The 26,750-nt window shown below is 39.9% G+C and overlaps 1 protein-coding gene across 7 annotated transcripts in view; it reads left to right on the top strand.

Moving 5' to 3' along the window:
- Window positions 1-26,724, top strand: part of dcaf6 (ddb1 and cul4 associated factor 6) — a 137,477-nt gene extending 110,753 nt beyond the window's left edge. For 4 of the 7 annotated variants that reach the window (XM_078232634.1, XM_078232633.1, XM_078232632.1 and 1 more), the window contains 5 exons: window positions 5,715-5,853; window positions 5,948-6,104; window positions 17,372-17,460; window positions 20,335-20,440; window positions 23,502-23,969. In XM_078232634.1, coding sequence (XP_078088760.1) covers window positions 5,715-5,853; window positions 5,948-6,104; window positions 17,372-17,460; window positions 20,335-20,440; window positions 23,502-23,560 — 550 coding nt within the window. In that variant the 3' untranslated portion in view covers window positions 23,561-23,969. Of the gene's footprint in view, window positions 1-5,714; window positions 5,854-5,947; window positions 6,105-17,371; window positions 17,461-20,334; window positions 20,441-23,501; window positions 23,970-26,212 lie in introns of those variants that run through there. The other 3 variants (XR_013499908.1, XR_013499907.1, XR_013499906.1) reach the window with 1 other exon arrangement.
- Window positions 26,725-26,750: the final 26 nt, after the last annotated feature.

Here is a 26,750-nt window from a genome sequence, read left to right as displayed (position 1 = left end):
CAAATTGAATGTGAAATTCTATTACCAAAAGTATTCACAAAGTCATGGAAGGCGTGTTTGGGATATAATTAGAGGAGAGAGGATTAAATATTGATTTGAGAAAAGACTTGTGTCACCTGTTAAAGACTTGGAAGTACAACTAAATAACTTGGAGAGTAAAACGATTGAACTAAAATATACAGAGAAAAGCATATTTGGGGAACTTCAAGACAGAAGGTACCATACAAATTAAAGATGAAGAAATTGAAAAAGTGACTAAATACAAATATCTGGACAAAACATTAAAAGTGGAGAATTGTTCAAAAGAAGAAGTGCTGATTGGGGCAGGATGGAGTTGCTTTGGGAGATATTCTGAGAGATAAGAAAATACTGGCATTAGGGAGAAAGGTGTATGATGTGCATGCTACTGACCATGACATATGGGGATGGAATCATGGACAACTACAAAATATATAGAACAAAAACTGTGCATAGTTCAGAGAGCAATGGAAAGACCGATGTTGTATATATCCATTCAGGATAACATTAGGTAAAATGAAATATGCCAGAAAACTGGACTTGAGGAAGTAATTCAGAAGATAAAAGAAGTCAAATGATGAAGGGCTGAGCATGTTGCTCAAAGAAATGATATCAGGTGGATGAAAAGGTTAATGGAGTGGCAGCCAATAACAGGAAAGAGAAGGAGTAGACTGAGAAGACGATGAACAGTAGGAAATACCGATGAATAGATAAGGCATGGGGAGCAATACATCCTACACTGGATGAACACAGCCTAAATGATGATACTGATCGCTCATTCCAAGAGAATCCTTTACTATGAGATCATTAATTAATCCTATCTCATTATACATTACCAAGTCTAAAATAGCCTGCTCCTTGGATCCACAACATATTGTTCTAAGAAACTGTCCTGAAAACACTCAATGAACTCATCCCGAAGTCTGCCTTTGCCAATTTGATTTTTTCCAATCTATATGAAAATTAAAATTGTCCACAGTTATTGCAGTACCTTTCTTCAAAACCCACATCATTTCTTTGTTAATATGCCCTACAGTAGAGCTACTGTTAGGAAGGCTATGTACTTCTCCATGAATGACTTATTCGCTTGCTATTTTTTAGCCTCCATTCTAACTGATTCTACATCTTGATCTTTCGAGGCAAGATCATTTTGTGGAACTATACTGATCTCCTTTATTAACAGAGCTGCATCGTCTCCTTTAATTTTCTTCCTATCCCTTTGAAATGCCAAATATCTAATATTCAGTTTCCACTCTTGGTCACATTGCAACCACGTCTTTGTAATGACTTTCATATCATATGCATTTATTTCTATTTACACCATCAATTTATTGATCTTGTTATGAATGCTGTGTGCATTCGGATAAAGTCTTGAATTCTGGCTTTTTACTGTTTTTCCCTATTCTAACCATATTTGCTGGCTCACCCTTATGTTTATATGCTGTCTCCCTTCCTGTCACACTCTAGTTATTCTTACCCATATCACTACCCTGCACTATTGCCTTGCCTTTCTAACTTCCTGAATTTCCCCTTAACTGAATTTCCACCTTCTACCCCGCCTCAGCTATTTAATTTAAAGTTCTCTATATAGCCCCAGGTATTTGATTCGCCTGGACACTGGTCTTAGTACAGTTCAAATGAAGCTCCTTCCGACAGAATAGCCCTTCTCCCCCTTTCCTCCCTGAAGACCCTCCTGAAAACTTACCTCTTTGACCAATCTTTTAATCACTTCTCGTATCTCATTCTATGGCTGGGTCTAATTTTGCCTGGTTAAGCTTCCATGAAGTGTCTTGAGATGTTTTCCTACATTAAAGGAACTATATAAATGCAAATTATTATTTTGCCAGCATCTGAAGATTAAGTTAAGAAGAAAGCGGGAGAACATGGCCTTTTGAGCCTTGAACGAGGTAACTGAGGTGACCTAGATTTATATGATAGTAAACAAGATTAATCTCAAATACCATTGAAAACTAAACTACAATAACAGGGTAAGGGATATAGGCATAAACTAGGAAAAGGAAAATTTAGGCCCAATGCTAGGATGTGCTTCTTCACTCAAATATTGATTAATGCATAGAATGGCATTCTGGGTTTTAGCAATTTAAGAACCAATTGATTGCTGTGATGAGAGTTGAGGGATGAACTAAGATGGGCCTTCTGACCTGCATCAATCTTGTGATGCTACTGTCATGTTCTGTTTATTTCCATGTGTAAATTCCATACCGACTTCAGTACTTATTTTCCGACAGATGCACTCTACACCAGCTAATTAATGATATTTTTAAATGCTACTTTTACTCGTGCAGAAAAATGTCCTGGCTCCCATTTGACATGTTTGCCTTAAAGATAGTGCCATGTCCAAATCCTTGAAATTTGATTTTAAGTGATCAAACCAATATAACAATTTAAGATCAAGGTAACGGATAACTGTTGCCTGAAGGGTAAGCAGTTCTAGAAATAAATTGTTAAATGCATTGAATAAATTTTGAGGTTATTTGTTAAATTATGAGTTGAAAAAGCCCCAATAGTGTGTGTCTTAGTTGATTAATGTTTTGCAGTGCCATGCATTCTCCTTTCTTTAAATAACCATGATATTTGAAAATTAACTTTTTCAATTCCTTCAATTGCTGCCAAAGCTTGTAATAAATGACTTAATTTCGGTAATGAGAAACAAGTATGTGTTGTATATAACTGTAGTATCTTAAAACTTTAAGGGTGGCACAGTACTTAACACTGCTGCCTCAAAACTCCAGGGACCTTGGTTCAATTCTGGCCTTGGTGACTTGTCTGTGTGGAGTTTGCACATTCTACCCCTGTCTGCATAGATTTCCTCTGGATACTTCGGTTTCCTCCCACAGTACAAAGATGTGCTGGTTAGGTGGATTAGCCATGCTAAATTGCCCCTTAGTGTCCCAAGATGTGTAGGTTAGATGGATTAGCCATGATAAATGTGTGGAATTACAGGAATAGTGCAGGGAAGAGGGCCTGGGTAAGATACTCTGTCAGAGGGTTGGTGCTGACTGGATGAGCCAAATGGCCTCTTCTGCACTGTAGGGATTCTATGATTTTTAAAAAAAATTCAGTTGTGGGATGTGGGAGTCGCTGGCTGGGCCAGCATTTGTTGCCCATTCGTAATTACCCATGAGCTGAGTGGCTTGCGAGGCCATTTCAATGGGCATTTAAGAGTCAACCACATTGTTGTGGCTCTGAAGTCACATGTAGGCAGGACCAGGTAAGGACAGTAGATTTCCTTCCCTAAAGGGCATTAGTGAACCAGATAGATTTTTACCACAATCCGACAATGGTTTCATAGGGCCCGATTTTACCATTTTCATTCTAAGTGTTGAATCTGGGCGCAATTCAGATCCGACTTGGAAATCTGCTCCAGGTGCCCCCCCTACGCACTTAGCTTGAAAAAAAAATCACGGGTCTGAATCGTGCTGTGGGCGGGGCTTAGTGCGCCTGAAACGATCGGAGCTGTGAAAAAAAATTGAAAAACGCGTCCCTGTCACATCGCTCCTGGGCCGCAAAAAACGGATAAAGTGGCCCGGGAGCAATAGTCTCCACAGACATCGCCCCACCCCCGCAACATAACTATCTACCTTATCCACCCACCTCCCCCACTACCCAGACCAATCGCGACCCTCTGCCCCCCTTCGCCCCCACCAATCGCCCACAGAGTGGCAGCGGTTCCCCTGCCCCCCTCCACAACAATCTGGCCTCCCTCTGCCCCCGCCCCAACCAGACAACAATCTGCACCCCCCCACCCCATCCACCAGAGAACCATCTGACCCGCTTCCTCAACCCCCCCCGCCCCTCCCACCGGAAAATGATCGGGCCTCCCTTCTCCCCGGCCCCCACCGATCTGAGTCAGAGAGCCATTGGAAGCTCTGAACTTACCTCTTCAGAAGCTGGAGTGCCCGAAACAGACCTTTGCTGAGCAGGTCTGTTTTGCACTGAATCTGGACGCGCGAACGCAATGGTAAAGGGGGAAATGCTGGTAAAGTTGGGCGGACAGCCCATTAATGCAAATGCATTTAAATCGCCATTGTGCCTGTTTTGGGCGCAAATCGGATTGCGGCCATTTTCGAGCCTTGGTAAAGTGGCCATCTGCGCGGGCGCAGGTCGCATTAATGGCCTCATGCCCGACTTTACCACGTTTTTGCGCCCGAAAACAGGCAACGCAATGGTAAAATCGAGCCCATAGTTTCTTCATTATACTTTTTAATTCCAGATTTTTTTTATCGAATTCAAATTTCACCATCTGCCATGGTGGGATTCAAACCCTGGCTCCCAAAGCATCAAATGTGTCTCCAGAATTATCACTAATCCTGTGATAGATAATACTGCTATGTCATTGCTGTATCCAATACAAATCAACACAATTTCAAAGTCACCCTTCAAATTAATAATCATGACAAAAAATGCAGAAATCTCATTGGCTGAATTGTGCTTCCAGTCTCGACAGAGGATAAACTCTTGAGATTACCTGTGCCTTTAGTTTCACTGTGACAAAGTGTCAGTCTTTGTTAAGTGGTTCCTACTTTCGGGTCAAAACGGTTCTGGTTTCAAGCCCAACTCCAGAGATTTGAGTGCATGATCTAGGCAAGATACTTCAGTGAATTACTCAGGAATGCAGTGCTGTCTGAGGTGCAACTTTCAGGTGGGATGGTGTAAAAGTTAACCATGGTATTGTTCAAGGTAGTCCTCCTGTTATCCTGGCCAACATTTATTACTGAACCAGCACAATTAAAAGAGATAATTTAATCTTTATCTCATTGTTGTTTGTGGAGCATTAGCATTGTGCAATCTGCCTTGCAATGTTTCCCTACTTTACAGCAATGACTGTGTTCAGAGTTACTTATTTGGTTAGGAAGTGGTTTGGGATATCCTGAAACACTGTATTAATACAAATTCATCTTTTCTTGCCGGCCTGAAGAGGTACTGTTTTCAAGTGGAAATTTTCAGTATTTTTATTTTAGGAGAAGCAATAACTAACATACACATTGTAATGAAGAGCTAAACTCAGAATGGCTAACAGATGGACTGCACTTGCAGTGTGAAATACATTATTGTTAATTTTCAAAGTACATAGTTTTCAACTTTAGGAATAGTGGCATTGTAGTTGTGTTATTTAAAGTTACAGGAAATCTTTAACTCCTATCTCTTAAAGTAACTTTATTTCAGATGAGATACTGAGTGAGGTCATTTTAAAAGCAGAACTAAATGTTGCTCCCTATGGAACTCATCAGGAAAAGCTGGAGCTCCCAAGTTTATGGCTTGACATCATACCATTGATTGGATGGTATCCCAATCTACCAATAAGTTCTTTAAGTTTGAGCAGTGTTGCTGTTTAAATGTAGCAGAATGTGGACCTTGTACACCTCCGATACAGAGAAGGATTGACCGTACTGATTGAATGTTAGTGAGCTGATGATACTACATTACAAAGGATAAAGAGAACTCCATGGAGATCTCCTCAATGTCCTTTTTCCTGTCTATCTCCATTGCGAAAGGCAGATTAAAATGCAAGTTGTTGCTGCACAGCTTATTTTTGAAATTGACCTACCTTTGCAACAGCTTAGACAGGCCAAGAAAGGTCATTTTCTTTAAAATTCTTTTTTAATGAAACTAATTAACATTTTTCTCTCCTTTGTTTTAAACTTTTGTACTGAATTACAACACGTGGTATTTAGACGTACTGCAGCTGCCCGTATTCAGGAGTTATTCAGAAGGAGAAAAGAAAAGAAGGAAATGGAGGAGCTAGAGACTCAAAACATAAGAAAACCTACATTTAAAATGGTATACAAAGGCCACCGTAACTCGAGAACAATGGTAAACAAATCTTGTAAAACTGTTTTTATAAAAATATAAAAAGGCATTTTTGCTGTTGGAATACACAATGATAATTGACTGTCTTTGGGTTCAGATCAAAGAAGCCAACTTCTGGGGTAGTTATTATGTAATTAGTGGCTCAGACTGTGGTCACATATTCATCTGGGATCGGCAGACAGCTGAGTTACTGATGCTATTGGAAGCTGACAACCATGTGGTGAACTGTCTACAGCCTCATCCTTTTGATCCGAGTAAGTAGTCAACACATCTGCAAAAAGAAGGAATATTTTTCCCTGCATTTTGGAGTGCTAATAATGAACTGTGACAATTCTGCTGAAGTACTAAGAGAGGAAATCTGAGGGGGCCATGATTATAAGGCAAATGCACTACATGGTATAGCACTACAATGACAGACCCATTCTCCAAAGTACTACAATGACAGACCCATTCTCCAAAGATATGTGGGTTAAGTTGATTGGCCATGCTAAATTGCCCCTTAGTGTCAGGCGAACTAGCTAGTAGGGTAAATACATGGAGTTGTGGGGATAGGGACTGGGTGGGATTGTGGTCAGTACAGACTCGATGGGCTCACTGACCTTCTTCTGCACTATAGGATTCTATGATTCTCTGGTTTCAAGTTAGTCAGTTTCAACTGGGCAATGCCACTATCAGCACAACATTCAAATTAAGCATTTGGTATTGGTGCAAAGTAGTTTCCACTTGGCACTGATAGTAAAACTGGGGGGGAGGGAGTTCAACCCTGGCCTGATTTTTGAAAGAGAGAGGATTTAACCCTGGATGTTGCCTGGTATGGAGGGTCTTAGCTATGAGGAGAGATTGGGTAGACTGGGGTTGTTCTCCCTGGAAAGACGGAGAATGAGGGGAGATCTAATAGAGGTATACAAGATTATGAAGGGTATAGATAGGGTGAACAGTGGGAAGCTTTTTCCCAGGTCGGAGGTGACGATCACGAGGGGTCACGGGCTCAAGCTGAGAGGGGCGAAGTATAACTCAGACGTCAGAGGGACGTTTTTTACACAGAGGGTGGTGGGGGCCTGGAATGCGCTGCCAAGTAGGGTGGTGGAGGCAGGCACGCTGACATCGTTTAAGACTTACCTGGATAGTCACATGAGCAGCCTGGGAATGGAGGGATACAAACGATTGGTCTAGTTGGACCAAGGAGCGGCACAGACTTGGAGGGCCGAAGGGCCTGTTTCCTGTGCTGTACTGTTCTTTGATTTTGATGGGATGGGGTAGGACTCCCTTCTCCAGGGAGTCTTCCTTTGACATTGGCTCAGGGCTAACTCCAGATTTAACTAAATTTGCTTTATAACTATAGCATTGGTGATGAGGGAAGCTTTGCACTGACTCATATTTCATCTTTTGTGGTGAGACCACATTTGGAATATTGTGTGCAGTTCTGGTCACCTCACTATAAGAAGGATGTGAAAGCGCTGGAAAGAGTGCAGAGGAGATTTACCAGGATGCTGCCTGGTTTGGAGGGTAGGTCTTATGAGGAAAGGTTGAGGGAGCTGGGGCTGTTCTCTCTGGAGCGGAGGAGGCTGAGGGGAGACTTAATAGAGGTTTATAAAATGATGAAGGGGATAGATAGAGTGAACGTTCAAAGACTATTTCCTCGGGTGGATGGAGCTATTACAAGGGGGCATAACTATAGGGTTCGTGGTGGGAGATACAGGAAGGATATCAGAGGTAGGTTCTTTACGCAGAGAGTGGTTGGGGTGTGGAATGGACTGCCTGCAGTGATAGTGGAGTCAGACACTTTAGGAACATTTAAGCGGTTATTGGCTAGGCACATGGAGCACACCAGGATGATAGGGAGTGGGATAGCTTGATCTTGGTTTCAGATAAAGCTCGGCACAACATCGTGGGCCGAAGGGCCTGTTCTGTGCTGTACTGTTCTATGTTCTATATTTGGCCTCAGTGACCCCAGGTAAGGATGAGAAAAGAATAGCTAAAGTTTGCACCTCTGTCGCTATCCAGTGAAGTCTGAAAAACACTCTATGGACTCTAGGTGAGGACAGAGATGGATTGTGGTGCCATTGGTTGAATTCACAGTCAGCATTTACCGTCGAGGTCACTTGAGTAGTTACTGCAGACGTTTCCTCTTATAGAACGGTATTGTACTATATGTTCCTGCCTGTGGGGGAGAAAAATGGATGAGGGAAAAATTTCAAAAGCTAATACAAAATTAAAAAGCATTCCTTTTTAAAAACAATGCATCTTTCTTCTTATTTTGTGATATATATCTTAATCCCTCTCTTTCTAAGCTATAATTATATGGAAATTTCAATAGCAAGAATGAAAATTGTAAGCAACATTCCCTATGAATTTAGCTGATTGGGTGCTACTGCAGATTTAAAAAGTCCCTAAGTTTAGCATCTATCTCCAAAGGGTTTTAAGACCTTAATACAGCCATTTCTGCCTATTGTTTCTTTGAAAGGATTTTCTTCATTGTTATTAATTTTAATTCAATAGTAATCTGAATAGTAAAAGTTATACCTGCATTGAATCATGGAATCAGCTTCCACATATACACTGATGACATCTAACTCCATCTCCGTCCCATCTCTTCATCCCATGACAGCTGCTTAGTGTCAAATAATTCATCTGACATCCAGTCCTGAATGGACTAAGTTTTAGCTCAGCTCAAAAATAAGGAAATACAAAACTATCATCTTTGATCCTCACTTTTTTGCTCACTGAATCTATCTGTCCATGTCTGATCACTGTACCCTGTTCAACTCTGAGCTGAATTTAAGAATTCCTATCTTTTTTATCATAAAGTTAGTTACGCATCTCTACACTATTGTCCATCTCTGCTCAGTAAGCCCTTTTGCCACTGAGAAATTCCCATGTCATCTCCAGATTTAATTATCCGAAAACTCAGTTGGAATCCCAATTTTCACTATTCATGAACTCCAAGTTATTGTAAACTCTGCTATGTGTATCTTTTCCATATTAAGTGGTGCTAGCCCATCAGCCCCATTCTCGTTGATTCACATTAACCCTGATCCGTATATTCCATTAACTATAAAATCTTCACCCTCATACCGATTAATGACCTAATTCTAAAATCTCCCCAGATCACTGTTTTTGGCCTTCCTCCACTTTCTCCAATGTGGGTGGCAACGTCTTCTACCCCTGCGTCCTGCCCTCTGAAATTCCCTCCTCTAAAGCTTTCCTCTCTACTTCACTCTTTTAATTGCCCTTCTCAAATCCCATCTTCAACCAAGATTTTTGTTATTGCCTTCTAATCTCTCCTTTCCTGACTTGCTTTCTGAACTCATTTTGCCAACCTGTGAAGAACTTTGGGACTTTTTTTGCATTAAAGATAGCATATTACAGGTTGTTGTTCTTCCTCTTTCTCCCTCTCCATAACACCTTCCTCTACATAATCTTCCTCCTTCTCTTCACCATCTGCTCACCTTTTTCCTCATCCTCTTCCTCACCCTCTTCTTCACTGTCTTATGTCAACTGTGATACAGTTGGTTGTACACTGCATTAGAAGGTTCCGGATTCATCCCACTCTTAAAAAGATGAGCATGTAACCTAGGCTGGCACTTCAGTGCGGTACACTGTTGGAAGATGTCTCTCAGATGAGGCATCAAGCTGATGTATGCCAACTTGTGTGGAAGTAAAAGATCCTATTATTTGGGAGATCTGTTATTTCAGAGAACAGTGGGGCAGTTATCCCCAGTGTCCTGGCGAATACCTATCCCTTAACTAACATAGATTATCTGGTCAGGGTCACATCACTGTTTGTCGATCATTGCTCTGTGCAAATTGGTAGCTGCATTTCCTACATTGCAACAGAGTGACTACACTTAAAAAGTACTTCATTGACTATAAAGTGCTTTGGGATTTTAAGGTTGTGAAATGTGCTATATAAATGCAAGTTCTTTCTTTTTCTCCTTGGCCTTCTCTTTACCTGTCTTCCTCCTCCTCATCATCCTTTTGGCTTTTCAAGAAGTTTCTAAAATCCTTTTGGAAAAATAGAACAATATCAATGTTTCTTTCAACTAAAGACAGTGGGAGCAGGTGACAGCACTTTGAAAAGGAAGGTGTGATGTATGCCAAATATTATGTCTATAATGCTCAAATCTTATCTATTTTGGATACAGATAGTCATGAAGTCTGAATTTCTTGTCAGAAATCACCTTTTTTCAAAGATCAGGATGAGCAACATGTTTTGGTCACCAAACAAATTCTTGAGTGCAATAGGATTTTAACACATGGTGTAATGGACCAGACCTAAGTCACCAGCTGTGGAATGATGCCAGTTGCACTAGATATGGAGTCCTTTTATCAGGCATTCAGTGGTACATTGGTGGCCCAGATACACTTACTTGCATCAATGACGGGTGGGAGGAGGGAAAAATATCTACTGTGGAACTGCCTCATAATAATCAAGTTATAAAGAAAGGTATCAGTACCCTTTCTGGTGCTTTTCAGTTGTTGTTCCCTGTTGCCAAGTTTAAATACAAATTATAGGATAGTTGGTGAATAAAAATTTGTGTAGACTATGAAGTTATCTCGATCATGAAGTTCTGCTCCACTGATGTGTGAATAGGGAATGTTTAATGTTTATGATATCTTTGGAGTGCCACATGAGAAAAGTTCTGTTCAAAGTGGCAGCCCAGTCTAATTGGCTGAAGTATTAAATATGTATTATGGAATAACAGATGCAGCAAGACAAAACAGATATAGCCCTCTTGAAACATTTAGTAGCAACTGATTGGGGGACTGTAGTTCCTCTAGCTCTGCACTAATAGAACCATAATGGAGGTAATCAAAGGCAATATACTGGCGGGTAGCAGTTGCATACCCAGCCTACCTGTCATCCTGATCACTGATGCTTCCCTCTCTGGATAGGATTTCCACCTGGGTACAGGGAACCTGAACATCATTTCAGTCCACCTGGCACAGCAACAGGTTGGAACTTGGAGCAGTCTCGTTGAAACACAGAACTTCCATCTACAATGTGCAGGTAAGTCTTCCTGTGGATAGACTACACCACAGTGATCTGGTGCCTCGGCAAATAGGGAGGCACTTGGTCCTGAATTCTGTGCAAAGTTGCCCTGGAATTAGGTAGTCATTCCCATTGCCTTGCCCCAAAGGCAAGCACAGAGAGCACAAAATCTGCTCTGTGTCAGCATAATGCTACTCCATAAATGGATGCAGAAATTTCTATAATTTTCAGACAAGTTGGATCATTCACTCCAGTCTTTCCATAACCATACAGCTATCCAAAATCTCAGGATCCTCATGTTAGGCTACCCTTTCTCAGGCAAGGGATGTTCCTGTCCATTTCACTAAACAAGTCCTCTGATTTTTACTAGCTGAATAAGGCACTTTGCTCAGTGTGTGGAATATAATTTTACAGAATGATGATGGCTACATGTGAGTGCTGCAACTTTTGCCCCAAAAAGAGGTCGAGGGTGGAAACCACCATTATAGTTTTCATGCTAATAGCCATATTTGTCATCATCGATATTCCATCCAAGAAAGATAATGGGCAAATAAAATGTCTTTTTGTATAGTGTGTGTTTGTGTAACTTGTATAACATGAACTTTTCTTGAATACATTTGCTTGTGAATTTTTTGCAGGCACTGGGACCTGAGCCCTTCAATTTACCTCCATCATTACTCTTTTTATGCTCAAATTTTTAACCTCTCTTTGCACCCCTCCTAGCTCTTACTTTAGTTGTCATGCCTCCTTTCACTTTTCCACATCCTGGTACTGTGCCCTCACAATTCCTTAAAACAACCTAACTCCTCAACCTTTCTGCTCTCGTACTGCCATCCAAGGTTCGACTCCCTTCGATAAACCTATAGTTTCCCTCTGTGCCTCTCTTGGCATCCTCCAAATGGCTCATCGAGGCTCGTTATGAACAGTAACCCCACCACTATTTTTCTCATCGACCTTTTCACTCACTGCACCTCTCTCCAATATCCTTGGACATGTTGTTGCCTCCCAAATCTATTCACATCTTTCCCCAAGCTCCATATTTGAATTCTTCCAATTAGGTTTCCGCCCCTGCCAGAGTACTGCAACAGTTCTTCTCAAAGTCACAAATGACATATTATGTGATTATGAAAGAAGTAAACTTCCCCCCTTGTCCTTCTCGACCTGCCTACCACCTTTGACACAATTGATCACACCTCTCTACTGTCATGCAGCTGGGTGGGACTGCTCTCACCTGTTCCATTCTTATCATAGCCACAGAATTACTTGCAGTGCTTCCCTTCCTGTTTTTGCACCATTACTTCTGATATCTCCCTCCTTTTTATCACCTACATGCGGCCTCTTGGCAATGGTTACAGCAGCTTGGCAACAGGCACTGAGAACAACAACCCACAGTAACACCTAATAGCCATTTGATCTGTGGAAGCAGTGGCAGGGCATGCCTCTCATGGATTGGTCTCTTCAGCAATTAGCAAAAGTGGACCATATGAAGCTACCCCATCGCCAACAGATTTGACTTGCTGCATATCCATCACCTGGCGTAGATGGAATGATGCCAGCCACGAGAGCTGTCCCTCGGTGACACCATCTGAAAAAACAGCGTTAGTTTTCACACGTATGGTGACGACACCCACCTCCACTATATACCTTGGCATCATCATCCAAAAACAGTGTTAGTTTTCACATGTACACTGACTACACACACAACCTCACCACCCACCTTTCTCTACTCCTTCACTGTTGCTAATTTATCAGATTATTCGACAACCCGTAGTGAACGAGTACAAATTTTCTCCAATTAAATATTAAGAAAACAAGCCATTGTTTTGGTCCCCACTCCATCTCTATTTCCTAGCTACCAACTCTATCCCTCTCCCTAGCAAAAGTTTGAGATTAAGTCGATCTGTGTAAATCTTGATGTCACATTTGACTTCAAGATGAGTTTACGACCACGTATTTGCACCATCACTAAGACCACCTACTTCCACCTCTGTAACATTGCACAAGTTCATCCCTGATTCAGCTCATCTGCTATTGAAACTCTCATTAATGCCTTTGTTACCTCCATACTTGACTATTCCAGTCCACCTCCTGTCTAGCCTCCAGAATCTTGAGGTAATCAAAACTCTGCTGCCAGTGTCTAACCTCACACCGAGTTCCATTCCCCTGACACCCCTCTGCTTGCTAACCTATATTGGTTCCCAGTCATCCATGTTTTGAAATCACTACATAGCCTCTTTCTTCCCTATCTCTGTAATCTCCTTCAGCCTCACAACTGTCCAGATACCTGAGCTTATCTAATTCTTAAGCATCTCCTACTTTAGTTGGTCCACTATAATTGGCTGTGCCTTCATTTGCATAGGCCCCTGGCTCTGGAATTCCCTCTCTGCCTCTTTACCTTGCTTTCCTTGAAGACGTTTCTTAAAGTCTTTGACCAAACTTTTATTCATCTGACCTAATAACTCCTGTGACTCCATGTCATGCTTTGTTTTCTGATGCTCCTATGAATTGATTTGGGGTGTTTTATTACTTTAAAGGTGCAATATAGGAATGAATAGAAGTCTATGCTTTTATAAAATATGTGCACATTTCCTTTTGCAATTTTAGCCCCTCCACAGTGCTCTTCACATAAAAGCTTTTTTCGGTTGAACTTTATTTTGAGGGTTTGGTCTCCTTATTTGAAAAAAGAAAAATTTGAGATAGAATCAATAAAAGGTTATTTGATTGATTCATCAAAAATATATAATGGAGAAGTTTTGACAGTTTTTCAGAATAAATATTACATCAAAGTAATGAAACAAAAGTTGCTTCTAGAAGCAGTTCCGAGAAGATTCTCCCATTCTTGGGATGAAGGGCTTATCTTTTGAAGAAAAGTCAGGCCTATACTCATTGGCGTTTAAAAGGATGAGAGATGATCTTATTGAAACATATAAAATCCTGAGAGGACTAGATAGGGTTGGTACTAGGAGAACATTTCTTCTTGCTGGGGAAGACTAGAACTAGTGGACACAGTTTAAGAACATGATGATTTTTTTCTCTGTGAATTATAAGTACATGGAATTCTCTTCCCCAGAAAACAGAGGAACTTGTATTTATCAAAGCTGAATTAGATAGATTTTTGATAGACAAAAGAATAAAAAATTATGGGGGCAGACAAGAAAGTGGAGTTAAGACCACAACCAGATCAGGATCTTATTGAATGGTGGAGCAGGCTCGAACGCCTGAATGGTCTACTCCATAGTGCTCCTAAGTCACTGTTTTTTTTTAAATGTGCATGAGAGAGGGGGAAATAGAATATAATCTCAAGCAGACTATAATGTCCAGGAAAAGAACTTGCAAAACTTTTTTTGCATTCTGCTCATACTATTCCATGTCTTACTAATTGGCTGATTACAGATAGATATGCTTTTGGTTATTAGCAGGTTACTTGCTTCAATCTGGTCAGGTTGCTAATATATCAGTACTTGTGGTACCTCCTTATCCTCATAGTGATATCTGAATGTTGTGACAAGTTTGTAGAATGGGTTTTGGTGATTCTTCTTCCATTTTTTTTCATTATCCCATGTTCTGTGACTATGAAGCATCATTCAAAGTAATGTTGATGCTTTCATGAAACGACCATCAGAAACCTCCCTCTTCCCCAATTCTTGGTTTACTGTTAATATATTTAATGAAGGTTGGCTAATTTGCTGTGGACATATAAAACACTGGACCATAAAGTACGATTGGATCCTGTTTTTATCTGCCAAAACTGCTCACTGCTAGTCCTCATGTCTCTTTTAAAACACTTCTTAAAACCTATCTCTTTGACCAAGCGCTTTGTCATCTACCCTAATATCTCTTTGTGTGGTTGGGTGTCAGATTTTGCTTTATAATGCTCCTGTGAAGCACATTGCAAAGTTTTCTTCTGTTAAAATATGCTGTATAAATACAAGGTGCTATTGTTAACGGAGTGGATAGTAATTAGGCAGGGCTACCACTTTGAGCAGCAGAATTTAATGGCTTGTGAGCACTCAAATTTTCCAGGTCCTTAAGGATGTCTGAACTCATAGGAAATTTGTCTGCATCTTGTACCTTACATACTTGAATGAGTTTTTGCTCAGGTTAAAATAGCAGCCAAGTGAGACTTATGAGGAAAGGGAGGAATATTGGAAATGTAATAAAGGGTATGGGACAAAAGGGACCTAGTAGTTTGGAGAGTGTGAGAGACTGGAAATTTAATTATGCTGCTGTTTGTTATTTTATTATGTTTCATAAAAGCAATTGCTCAGAGAAATTCTATCAGTATAATGAAAATATGGAGTTAATAAAGTTTAGTTGACATAAATTATACAGGTAGCTGCAATAAAGGTGAACCAATCGTAGCAAAAAAAATGAAATTTTGTTTCTTGTTAAAATTTACTGACAAATTTATTTGCTACATAAATATGCTATTGGCATTAACCCAGTTTCATTAACAGGTCTATATGATATTATTGATATTTATTTATGAAATATACACAAGTCATCTATATTATATGTTATCTTCGGACATTTGGATCCAAGTTTTTATTAACATCCCACAGGCATGTACGTAAAGCTGTAATCTGTAAATGAATTGTTGAGCTTTTGTTAGTTTTCTAGTTTGGTTTAATTAATTAATAAATGCTTAGCTAATGGAAAATTTCCTGATTTCCAATTAATGTGTATCCCTTGCTAAGCACCTTTGGATAATTTTCTACATTAAAGGTATTGTCTAAATGAAAGTAGTTTTGTTGCAGTCAAGTGAGATTTAATTTCGATACAGAAGAGACAATACACCAATAAATGTTGCATTTCACTGATCACCTGAGCCCTTGTTTGTGGATATAAAAAAAGAATTGATCCCTGAGTTTTCCTGATCTTGATTTCAGTGTTCTGGTCATTTAAGGAGTTTTTACATGTTTGTGAGCATAGACAATGAAACTCATGTACCGCAGTTGCTGAGACTCTAAAGAAAGCAGTAAACTGATGTCAATAAGGGCTTATTTTCCCTATCCTTGGTTTGTTGAAACAGTACAATATTACAATCTTAAAAGCACAACTTTTCCTTAAATGTCCCAAGTTTTTTGACATTGGAAAATTCTGTGTAATAGATCAAAAGGTACTTTCCTGATCTAACAGAATAACATGAGTGAGGTGGATGCTCAATGGGGAATCTCCAATGACATACATAAGGTGGCTATGGTTGCAGAAGAATATTTGAAAATATTGATCATTTTGGTTAAGCAGTTTTTTATTCTTTCAAGAGATGTGGACATCCTGGGCTCAGCCAGCATTTATTTTAACTAAAGGACACTGAAAGAACAGCGATATGGGTTCCATGTCAGGAATGTTTGTGGGTTGGAGGAAACTTGTTCCCATTTACTGTCCTTGTCCTCCTAGATGCTAGAGGTCACGGGGTTGGAAAGTGCTGTTGAAGGGGCCTTGTTGAGTTGCTGTAGTGCATCTTGTAGATGGTACACATTGCTGCCGCTGTGCATCAGTGGTGGACGAAGTGAATGTTGTAGGTGGTGAATCGGGTGCCAGTCAAGCCAACTGCTTTGTCCTGGATGGTGTCAAGCGTTGCGTGTTGTTGGAAGTGCACCCATGACGTGTGTCTTGTAGATAGTGGACAGGCTTTGGGCAGTTAAGAGGAGAGTTACTTGCCACAGAATTCCCAGGCTCTGACCTGCTCTTGTTGCCACAATATTTATATGGCTATTGCAATTCAATTTCTGGTCAATAGTAAGTCCCAGGATGTTGATAGTGGGGGATTCAGTGATGGTAATGCCATTGAATGTCATGGGGAGATGGTTGGATTGTCTCTTGTTGGAAATATTAATTGCCTGGTACATTCATGGTGTGAATATAGCTTGCCACTTATCATCCCAGGCTTGAATGTTGTCCATCCTTGCTGCATATGGACATGGACTGCTTTAGTCAAATCAAATGCCACAAAAACCAGAAAGCTTGACAAGGTTAAAGAAAAATATATTTCTATAAAAAAAATCTAGATAATACAAAAGTATGCCGAAGGAAAAGAACAATGCACACAATTTTTTAATGTTAAATGCATTTTTTAAATGCATGAAGAAAACCTTTGACACTTTTATTCCCAAATTATTTTATAATATGTACATTTTGAGTCAATTTAAGAAAACTGAATGTGCTACCGTCATCAACACAATGCTGAAAAAGAACCACCCTGTCATTTCCAGGGTTATACATGTGGATTAACACTTTCCATGAGACAGAGCTCTCGAGTCAATTAAAAGAATGACAGAATTGTACACTGATATCTCATTAATGTTTGTGCATTGTTGTGGCTAAATGGAGGACTGATTGTAGAAACTTTTATGTATACACAATGGGCCAAATGGTCTCCTTCTGCATCATAACGATTCTGTGATAGAACTTCTAAAACTGATTTCAGTCTATTCTATAACAATATTTTGGTTATAATCATGTTTATAAAAATGTTAATGACCTGAGTTTGTGATGACACATGATTATTTCTTCTGTTTTTCATAGTTTTGGCATCCTCTGGTATAGATTATGATGTCAAGATCTGGACACCACTAGAAGGAATACCAGCTTTTGACAGAAAACTTGCAGACGAGGTATGCAATTTCTTTTTAACATTTGTCCTTAAAGTGATTCGAGATATGCATTATCATCTTGAGAAATATATGTTTTACGAGAAGATAATTTAATGAGGCTATTATCATCCAATGAAAGTATATTCTGTCCCTTACAATTATTTTCTCTCCACCGAGGTTAGGCTGACTGGCCTGTAATTACTCCATCTATCCTTTTCTTCCTCTTTAAACAATGCTACAGTGTTGGCTGTCTTGCTGTCCTCTGGTATCACACCCGTAGTTAGATAGGATTGTAAAATGATGGCCACAGCTGCCACCCTTGTCTTCTCTTGCTTCTTTTAACAGCCCAGGATACGTTTCATCCAGGCTTGGGGATTTATCCACTTTCAAAGATGCTTAAAACTTCCCCTCTCGCTCTGTTGATTTCATTTATTATTTCACATTCTGTCTCCCTGATTGCGCATGTTTTCACAAAAGAGGGGGAGAATAATGACTTCAATTGGGATTTAACTGTACCATGAAATGCATTAATAAAGAGGAAAATCTAGATGAATTGGTTCACAAGAATACTGATCAATTGTTAATGGTGGATTTGGCATATTAGGACTTGATAGCCGCCTGATAATTCCAGTGTAGACCAAAGGATTCCTGCTACCAAAGAGGTAAAGATTGATATGAATTTCACCGATTCCTCATCAGCTAATGAGATAGAATAATAGAATAATGCATTAAAATATAGCACAGTGCAGAGGAGCTGCTCCATTTAGCTGTATCTCTCTTCTATCTTCTGATAGCCTAGAAGTTTGGAGGCACAGGGTGTATTCCCTACAACAGAATGGTGCGGGCTGAAGCTCCCCAGAAGTTGTGCCTTGCACCCCAATATGATGGAGTCATTGTCAAAGTCTGATGTCAAAGAGTTGTGTAATATCAGACCGGTGTCACTGGGGTCAAGTTTAGAAGTCTGGGAGATCTGATTGCTTCATCGGCAGAGAAAGCAGATTACTTTGGTCTAGTGCAAAGAAAAGGGTCACTACTTGGTCCACTATCTCCTTAGTTATGCTTCTACCAGGTTTCTGCTTGCTTGTACTGAATTTAGTGAAGAAACGCTACCAACTGCAGCTTTAGAATTCATGTTGGATGAGGGAATGTGGGATAGGGGGTCCAGTGTGGTGGTGATCAGGTGGGATTGTTAAATGTGGGGTCAAGAAGAACACTTCTGCTCATGTGGGCTCTACATTCATCTAAGTTGCCTTCTTTTTTGCAAGCAATTCCTAGTACTCTTTTCTTTGAGTGTAACTGGTGCTGGGTTCTTCAGGGTAAGTCAATCTTTGAGAAGATCCTCATGCAGGGGTTCGGCCCTTTGCATATCAAATAAATGGCCTGACATCTGCATGGGTAATGAAACCTTCATGTTTGTCCTCACCCAATCTGACAGTCAGTGCACTTCTGGCTGGAAAAATGCACACACTCCCTGCTGTCTTATTGGAGCCTTGCTAGTCCGAGTAGTACCCAAAACAAAAAATAGGTGCTGCGTGTCCAAATTCTAGGCCATTTCTGTGTTAGGGGCATTACAAATAAATGCCATTCACTTTTTTCCCCTTTTATTAAGGATGATTGGAAGCCACACCATTGTTTTTTTTCCTCTATCGTGGGATGTGGGTATATCTGGCAAGGCCAGTGTTTGTTGCCCACCCCTATTTTCCCTTTAACTGAATGACTTGCAAGGCCATTTCAGAGGCCAGTTAAGAGTCAACCACATTTCCATGGGTTTGGAGTCGCATGTAGACCAGACCAGGTAAGGATGGCAGAATTACACCCCAAATGGATTTTTATGACAATGGAGGATAGTTAAGCTAACATTATTGCGAATAGCTTTATATTCCAGATTTACTAACTGAATTCAAATTCCACCTGAACCCTTGTCTGCAGAGCATTAGTCTGGACCTCTAGATTACTAGTCCAGCGACATTATCACTATGCCACCATCAGTGTGTGTCTGCTTCTTTTTCCACCCTTTTATGCATTCAGAGTGGAGCATGTAAACTAGCTACTGCTGCTATCAGCTGCGTGGTCAAAATGGATAAATCTATCAGTGTGTGAACAGTATTGTGACAAGACATTCCCTGGACTGTGCCCTGCCAAATTTAACCTGATGAAGCCAACAACATAGTAGAATTCTGACTGGAAGATACGGCCACACAGTGCTGAAAAGTAACATACCAAAGCGTTTGTATATAGCTAGCAGGTCCAGTCAGTTTTAAGCAAAGCAATTGTCCACAGCAGCTTAATTAATGGGGTAGGAAAGCAGGACTAAAGAGTGATGGATTTGAAGTCACACTCCCGAGACATTCATTATCCCCCTTGAACTTTGCTATCAGTGAGACTTTATGGTAAATTTAGGCAAGTTTTGCAAATTCCTCCAGATCTTACCTTGTAAGAAAAATTAGATGCACTAATGCCCTTTAGGAAAGGAAATCTGCCGTCCTTACCTGGTCTGGCCTACATGTGACTCCAGAGCCACAGCAATATGGTTGACACTCAACTGCCCTCTAAAATGGTCTAGCTAAGGGCAACTAGGGATGTACAATAAATGCTGGCCAGCCATGTCCCACGAATAAATTTTTTTTAAAATTAGTTTTGCTACCTTTAATCTTACCATTTTGTTGTGTGAAATTAGTCTTTTCACTTAATTAGGATGAAACTGTCATATTTTTAATCATAAACTCCGAAGAAAAGCTATGCTTGTGATGCTTAAGAATTTAAGGTTCCCAGCTGCTTTATGTTGATGGGAGTTTGTTGTGCACCAGTTTATACAAAAGAACTTGACCAATGTTTAGAGAACAAGAACAACACCACAAAAAGGCAATGACAGTTGATTTCTACTTTGTGTTGCAGGTGATAAGTCGCAATGAATTGATGTTGGAGGAGACAAGGAACACCATCACAGTTCCAGCATCATTCATGCTAAGAATGTTGGCATCACTCAATCACATTAGAACAGGTCAGAAATTGTTCCATACTTCACAGCCTGTTTGTGCTGCACTTTTGACATTGGAACAGCTCCAAATTTGGTCCACATTCAAATTAAATCAATTCATTGCAGGTTGATTTTGGTTTCAGCAACCTCTGCCTACATTATATCTCGATTCTATGTCTCAGAAGACATTACACAGTCACATCATGTGCCCTAAAATTTTCTAAAACAACTCTAGTATGAATTATGCTTCCAGTGAAACCATAACATTACAGATTTTCCCATGAATTGCAGGCATTAAAAGCAAGTTTAGCTGGAGACCCAAATATAAACCCTCTTTGGCTCAATCAGTATTTGCACTTGATATTCCTCTCTACATGGCATGTTTGATTTTATTTTACTGATTTTTATCTAGGAAAAGTCCTAATACTCAAACATCTCTACTGCTGGGCAACCATAGAATATTATTGATGCTATGGGGGAATTTTGGGGCTGATCTGTATTGCCTTACACCTAAGGAAACAAAAATGTTGGAATTTAGAATGAGAAAATTTAGAAACCAGAGTTGAAGGAAATGATTGGGTGTTGTAGAAGACTGAACTTTAGAGATTAAGGGCAGAATCTTGAGGTGCCAGTGAGAGACTTGCGCTGCCTCTTTTTGGGAAGACCCATCAAGACAGTGATGAGGCAAGCAGCTGCTCTTTCCCTTGAATCAAGACCTTGGGGCAGAAGCCTTGCCTAGCAAGAATTGCCAAGCAGTCAGGGGCTGGCAGCTCTTGTTCTCAACAGAGACCACTGGGGAGGCTTTGGCTGCTCCTGGAAGGACAGGCACCGGAGTCCCAGGAAGGTGGAACAGCTGAAGCCACGAGTAATTTGGGAGTTGCAGGGAGATGGGTTGGCAGTAAAGGCAGAGGAAGTGGCTCTATGGTCCACTCCATCTTCCTGATGTATTGTCCCAGGTACTGAATGTCTTTGATCAAGAGAGGCTATCTCGCACCATCCCCTGCCCTGCCCCACGCCACCCCACCCCGAGATAATAAGTTGGCCACATTGTTTCAGCAGCTGTGCTTGCTGGGTTAATACCGGTGGTGATGGGATGAAGTTCTTAAATGGGCATTATTTGGCTACTTGAGGGCCTCAATTAGCAGCAGAGTGAGAAGGTTGACCATGGGGCCGAGTTTAGGTATGCCACCATTCCATCTAACTAAATGCTCTTATCGCCATCAGAGAGAACAGACGATTCTGTCCACCGTTAAAGTTCTTCAAAGAAAATGTAATTGCTATAACTATATTTTTGTACCAGGCTTCCATAATTAGTACATGTGCACATGGAAGTTAATTAATCTGTGGAACATGATTTAAATTTTATCATTCATGAACACAAGATAAATTCATGATTTGATCACAGCTTTTGCATCGCTACATCCAGTTATTAATTTCCAGGGAAGCTATGAAGAGTAATTTGTCATATTGCTTATTGAAGTAAAGAAAATGTTCCCTGTTCTTAACATCTATCTGGATGTACTTTATTAGCCACTTGAATTTTGTATACTTCTGAGTTGGAAGAAAATCCATTTTTTGTGTGACTGAAAATGACATGAGGTCAGGTTATCATTTGTTATAGTGGATGACCATAAGCAATTCGCTCCTGTTCTGATTGATTATTTAATGACTCCAGGCCTATGACAGGGTGTTACACATTGATTCAGTATATTCACCATCGTTAATAGCTGGGAAGTTGGAGGCACAGAAAAAGCCAGGTGCCATCCCATCCATCAGGGATTAATTGTCATTCCCTAAGGACTATCTTGACATTAACCTGCTCCTTCTGACACAGGACACATGATTTTTCTGGGAATAATTGGCAGCTCGTTAGCCAACCAAAGAGCTGTTTTCTGCCAGATCTTCCTGTCTGCCATATCACTGTATTACAGCTACTATTGAAAAGGACTATGGAGATTCGGTGATTACATTAACTAAAATTGTATGATGGACACTGGTACAGGTTTGGTGATGAGTTAGTGAAGTGTCTTATCTTTTGATTTTGTATCTTAGGAGTTGTGAGGTAGGTGTTCTATAAAAATGTAAGATATACTTTGCAACTAAATGTTTGCTTCCAAAAATTCAGACCTTTCGTTTGTAGTCTAAATTGCATGGTTTGATGTATTTTCCATCATTATCTGAAAACTTACAACAACATAAAAGGCCTTGTACCATTTTCAGTCGAGTGAAGCATGGACCGGTTGGGCTGCATGGACTGTTTCTGTTCAGTGTTCTGTATGTGCAGATAAAGTCACATTTACAGTAAGTGCAGAACAGGGCCTTGAAGCAGTCTTTGGGACGATCAGCCATTGGGACTCATCCTTGCAGTTATTTTTCAGCTTTTTGTTCCAGTTCATATTCTCAAAGTCACAGAACAGAGCTAAATTATCTTTAAATTTAAATAGCTGTGGCTCCAAATTTCTTTTTCACTTTAGAGGAATAAAGTTGTCGTCATACTTTTGCTAATGGTTAGTTAAAATGAAGAAGCATTACTTCTTGGCAGCAAATAGTGCAATGCACTGGGGGAATTAAGTTTTTCTGTTGCTGTGAAAAGGCAGTCAGTTATGGGAAATTTTCAACACAAAGTACTCTACTCAAGAAATTTAATTAATTACTTTTCCCCAGGTGCTAGCCTGAGATTTTTCTTCTACCTGAAGCCACACTTACAGTACGAGTTATAGTGTGGGCAAAGCATTGTTCGAAAGTAATTTACTCAAATGTCTTAAACTGGCCTCCCTTTAATTTACAGGTGCAGTACCCAAAATTGAACACTTCACTACATTCTTAGGCTACTTGCAGTGGCGCTACATCATTAAACATCATTAGCTTTTGATATGAAAGCTAATCCAAAACGGTGGTTTTATAAGGGATAAAATTATTTAAATAGAAGCCCTCTTCCATGTTTTTTTTAATTAAACAGATCAATGTTAGTTCTGTAAACATTGCTTTTTCAGTGCATCGATTGAGTAGATATGCACATAATTCTGATCTAGTAGAGTTTTTAACAATATTATCTTATTAATATTTGGTACCATCTGTTGCACAGATCGATTGGAAGGTGACCGATCCGAAGGCTCTGGTCAGGAGAATGAAGATGACGAATAATTATTTGTCTTGCTTCAAGAACAAAAAAGCATCAAGAAATTTGTATAAGAAGAAAATTCAGTATATTTTCCCTACAAAGCCTTAGTGTTATTTTAGTTCCTTTTTTCTGGAAAAAAACTTTAATATGAAAATTTCTTGGTGCAAAATGTGTGCATGAATTAGGATGAGGAAGGTGGGAAAGAATAAGTAAGTTGCTTTTAATTATTATGTTTTGTGGATGAGATGCTTGGAGGTTTCAAGTGCAATATATTCTCTAGTGTGCAAAATATACGTGCTTGGATCAGTGTTATGAGCGTAGAGATTTATTAAACACTAGAAAAGGAGGGTAAAGATGAAACCTTTCTAAACCTGCTGTTATGCATGTACACTGAGGGGAAACATTCATTAAAACGTCTGGTTATTTAAAAAACTGTTTTATTACTAAGCACAGATTCATAAAACCATTGCATTATTGTAGAGTTGGAAAGCTTACAGAATTTTTTTCTCACAATCCAGGAAGATCAAGACCTTTGTCATATGTCAAACTTGCAAACAATGGGCTTAAAGTTCCAAACTGTATTGCACAAACATTGCTAATTATTGACCAGATTTTGGTGCGAGGAGGAACAGTCTGAAGTGCTTCACTTCATGACATGATTGACATCCACCTTCCAACTTTAGGAACTTAAGTTCTCATCTGGAGAGTATAACACAGCCAAGTGATTATTTCCTTTAATGCTAGTTTCTCCCATTATTTCATACAATAGTCTGCATTGTCCTAACAAAAACATACATTTTTTTCTTTGTATTTCTCCTTACCGGACAGCTAGTGAATCTGTGATACTCTCTTCATAAAGCCTCATAGTCCTTCCTATACCGTGTAGCTGGGTACTGCATGCAGTGTTGTAAGGTTTTGTATGGGCTGGGAAGATGTCTATGCCAAATGGGAGAGGAGTTATTGACAATACTTTAATTTGTATATGTACCACTTGGTTCAACCAGTCCAGGTGGGCATTTATCCTTCAAACACAAGTATTGTTGTTGACATTGGTGGATAAAGAAATGAGTTAAGTTGGCATGAGCCAGTAATTCCACTCTGTCACAATGTTTATTGATGCCCCTTATTCTAAACTGTTGGTAGCAGTCTACTTCTATCTTCCCTGTCCCATCCTTTCCTGATTTTTTAAAAACTTGTTTTTCTAATGAAAAAGGAGCATAAGTTTTTCCTATCTGAATCTGTGTTCCACTCTTTATAGGATGGGCACATTGAGGCTTTATAATGTGGAATCCAAAACTGCATGTTTTAAGTTAAGGTTTTGCATAAGTTATACTTCTAGGTTTTTATATTATATAACTTATGGCAAAATCTAGAATTCAGTTAACTGCCTTTAATGCCTCGTGCTTATATTCTGAATTGCTTGACAGATGTGAGCCAAATTTCATGCAAAATACTATTTACTTTCAATGTGATATTTCAGTACTCACATTGAATTCCATCTGCCATGTTTGATTTCCCTGATCAGTGTCCCTTTGGTCTTTTAAAAATTAATTATAACTTGTTTTAATATCAGCAGCAAATCTGCCACTGCTCAAGGCCTTTATGCAAATTAGTGATTTCACAATTATCCTGAAAAATGAAAATCCCCCAGGATGGTGTCCCCACTCCCTTCCTTCCTGCTTGCCCGCAGTTACGTGGGGAGGACAGCCTGTTTCTCGGCAGGGGGGGAAAGAAAGAGGGAGATCGCCTTCATCTTCAAGGGTTCCTCTTGCCACATGTCCTTGCACCGCCCTCACCAAAGTCGGTCCCCTGCAGGTGATCCCTACCCTACAACCTATCCATCAAGATCACCAACTGCTCCTCAGCCCTTACCTGGCCCTTGATTTCAGGGCCTTACTGGGAGTACAGAGCTGCCAGCCAATCTGAAGTTCTCCGAGGTGGGACTGCTGCCTAAGTGAGGGGTGGAAGTCCAGTCTCCAACCAAGTATTAAATGGCCGTGCGGTGATGATCGACGGATGCATTTCCTTGCCATCTCCAAGTGGCAGGCAGGGAAGTCTACCATCCAAAAAATCTTGCCCTATGTTACATAGTCACTGCAGGGATTGCTAGTAGGATATTAAATCTGTCAAACTGGTGTGAAAAGAAGGTGGACATCATTACAACTTTTTCAGGTTTATTTCAGTACAAAACATGGTCATGACAAACCTGTCAATTTTAACTAAAATTTTCAATATATTTTCGTTTTAAGTACATAACATTGAGTTGTCTAAAACACAAAAAAGCTCTGAATAGCACATGGCTTAGAAACAAGTAAACACTTGACTGTGAGCAACTGCAGAATAGTACAATAGTACATTTACTACATTTACTACTTTGAATGGTATAATTATAATGCTGAGCTATATATACTAAGAGTTTGGCTTATGTTCCATTCCTATTGGTTCTCACATTTCCATGTGCATCCAAAAATATTCATCTTAAAAAAAAATCAAGAATAAAAACAATTACCAGCTAGATGTCTATTTTTGAGCAAGGTTTTGAATACAGAGGGTTTAGAAACCTGAAGAGCAACAGGTCTGTTGAACCAGAGCTTTCATTTGCAGTCTCTGTGTAGCTGAAAGTTATCAAATACTGTTGTTCATTTTGAAAACTAACGGTGACTTTTTCTTTGCAGTTGTTCATTGTCCCTTCCTCATCACTGCCACATCCCCCGCCCACCCACCCATGTAATATTTGCTTTGAACACATTTGGATTGAAGCTCAGCGGGTAAGAAACACCCAGATTTCTATTTGCTGCCTAGTCTTTGTGGAAGGACCTGCTGCAGATCAACTATGTGCCTGTTCTCACCACCAACAGTGCAGGCACAAACTTATTAAACACTGCTGGAACAACTTTTAACAATTTTTGCTCTCGTGAGTTGACAGTCTTCCTCTCTCAGCTTTTCCCCTTTTGAAGAATTTAATTCTGTCTGTAAAACCGAATTATGGAAATACCTACTTTTGGATGTGCATGGATGTCAAAGCTGCAAACTCATTTCTTTGGCTTCTCCCACTGAAATCTTTCTACTGACTTACTCTCCCAACATTTTATATATCAATATTTGAACAATTGTACAACAAATGAAAGCATAGTAAGACACTTTAAACCTCAGCATCTAACACGGTGAAATAAATGTGTTAAGGCTGTGTCCTTTCTATTTTGCAAGTATGTT

The sequence above is a fragment of the Mustelus asterias genome, chromosome 17 (assembly GCF_964213995.1).
Source record: "Mustelus asterias chromosome 17, sMusAst1.hap1.1, whole genome shotgun sequence".
NCBI lineage: Eukaryota > Metazoa > Chordata > Chondrichthyes > Carcharhiniformes > Triakidae > Mustelus > Mustelus asterias.
Note: the sequence above shows the minus strand (reverse complement) of the source record. Positions and strands in the feature narration are given on the sequence as shown.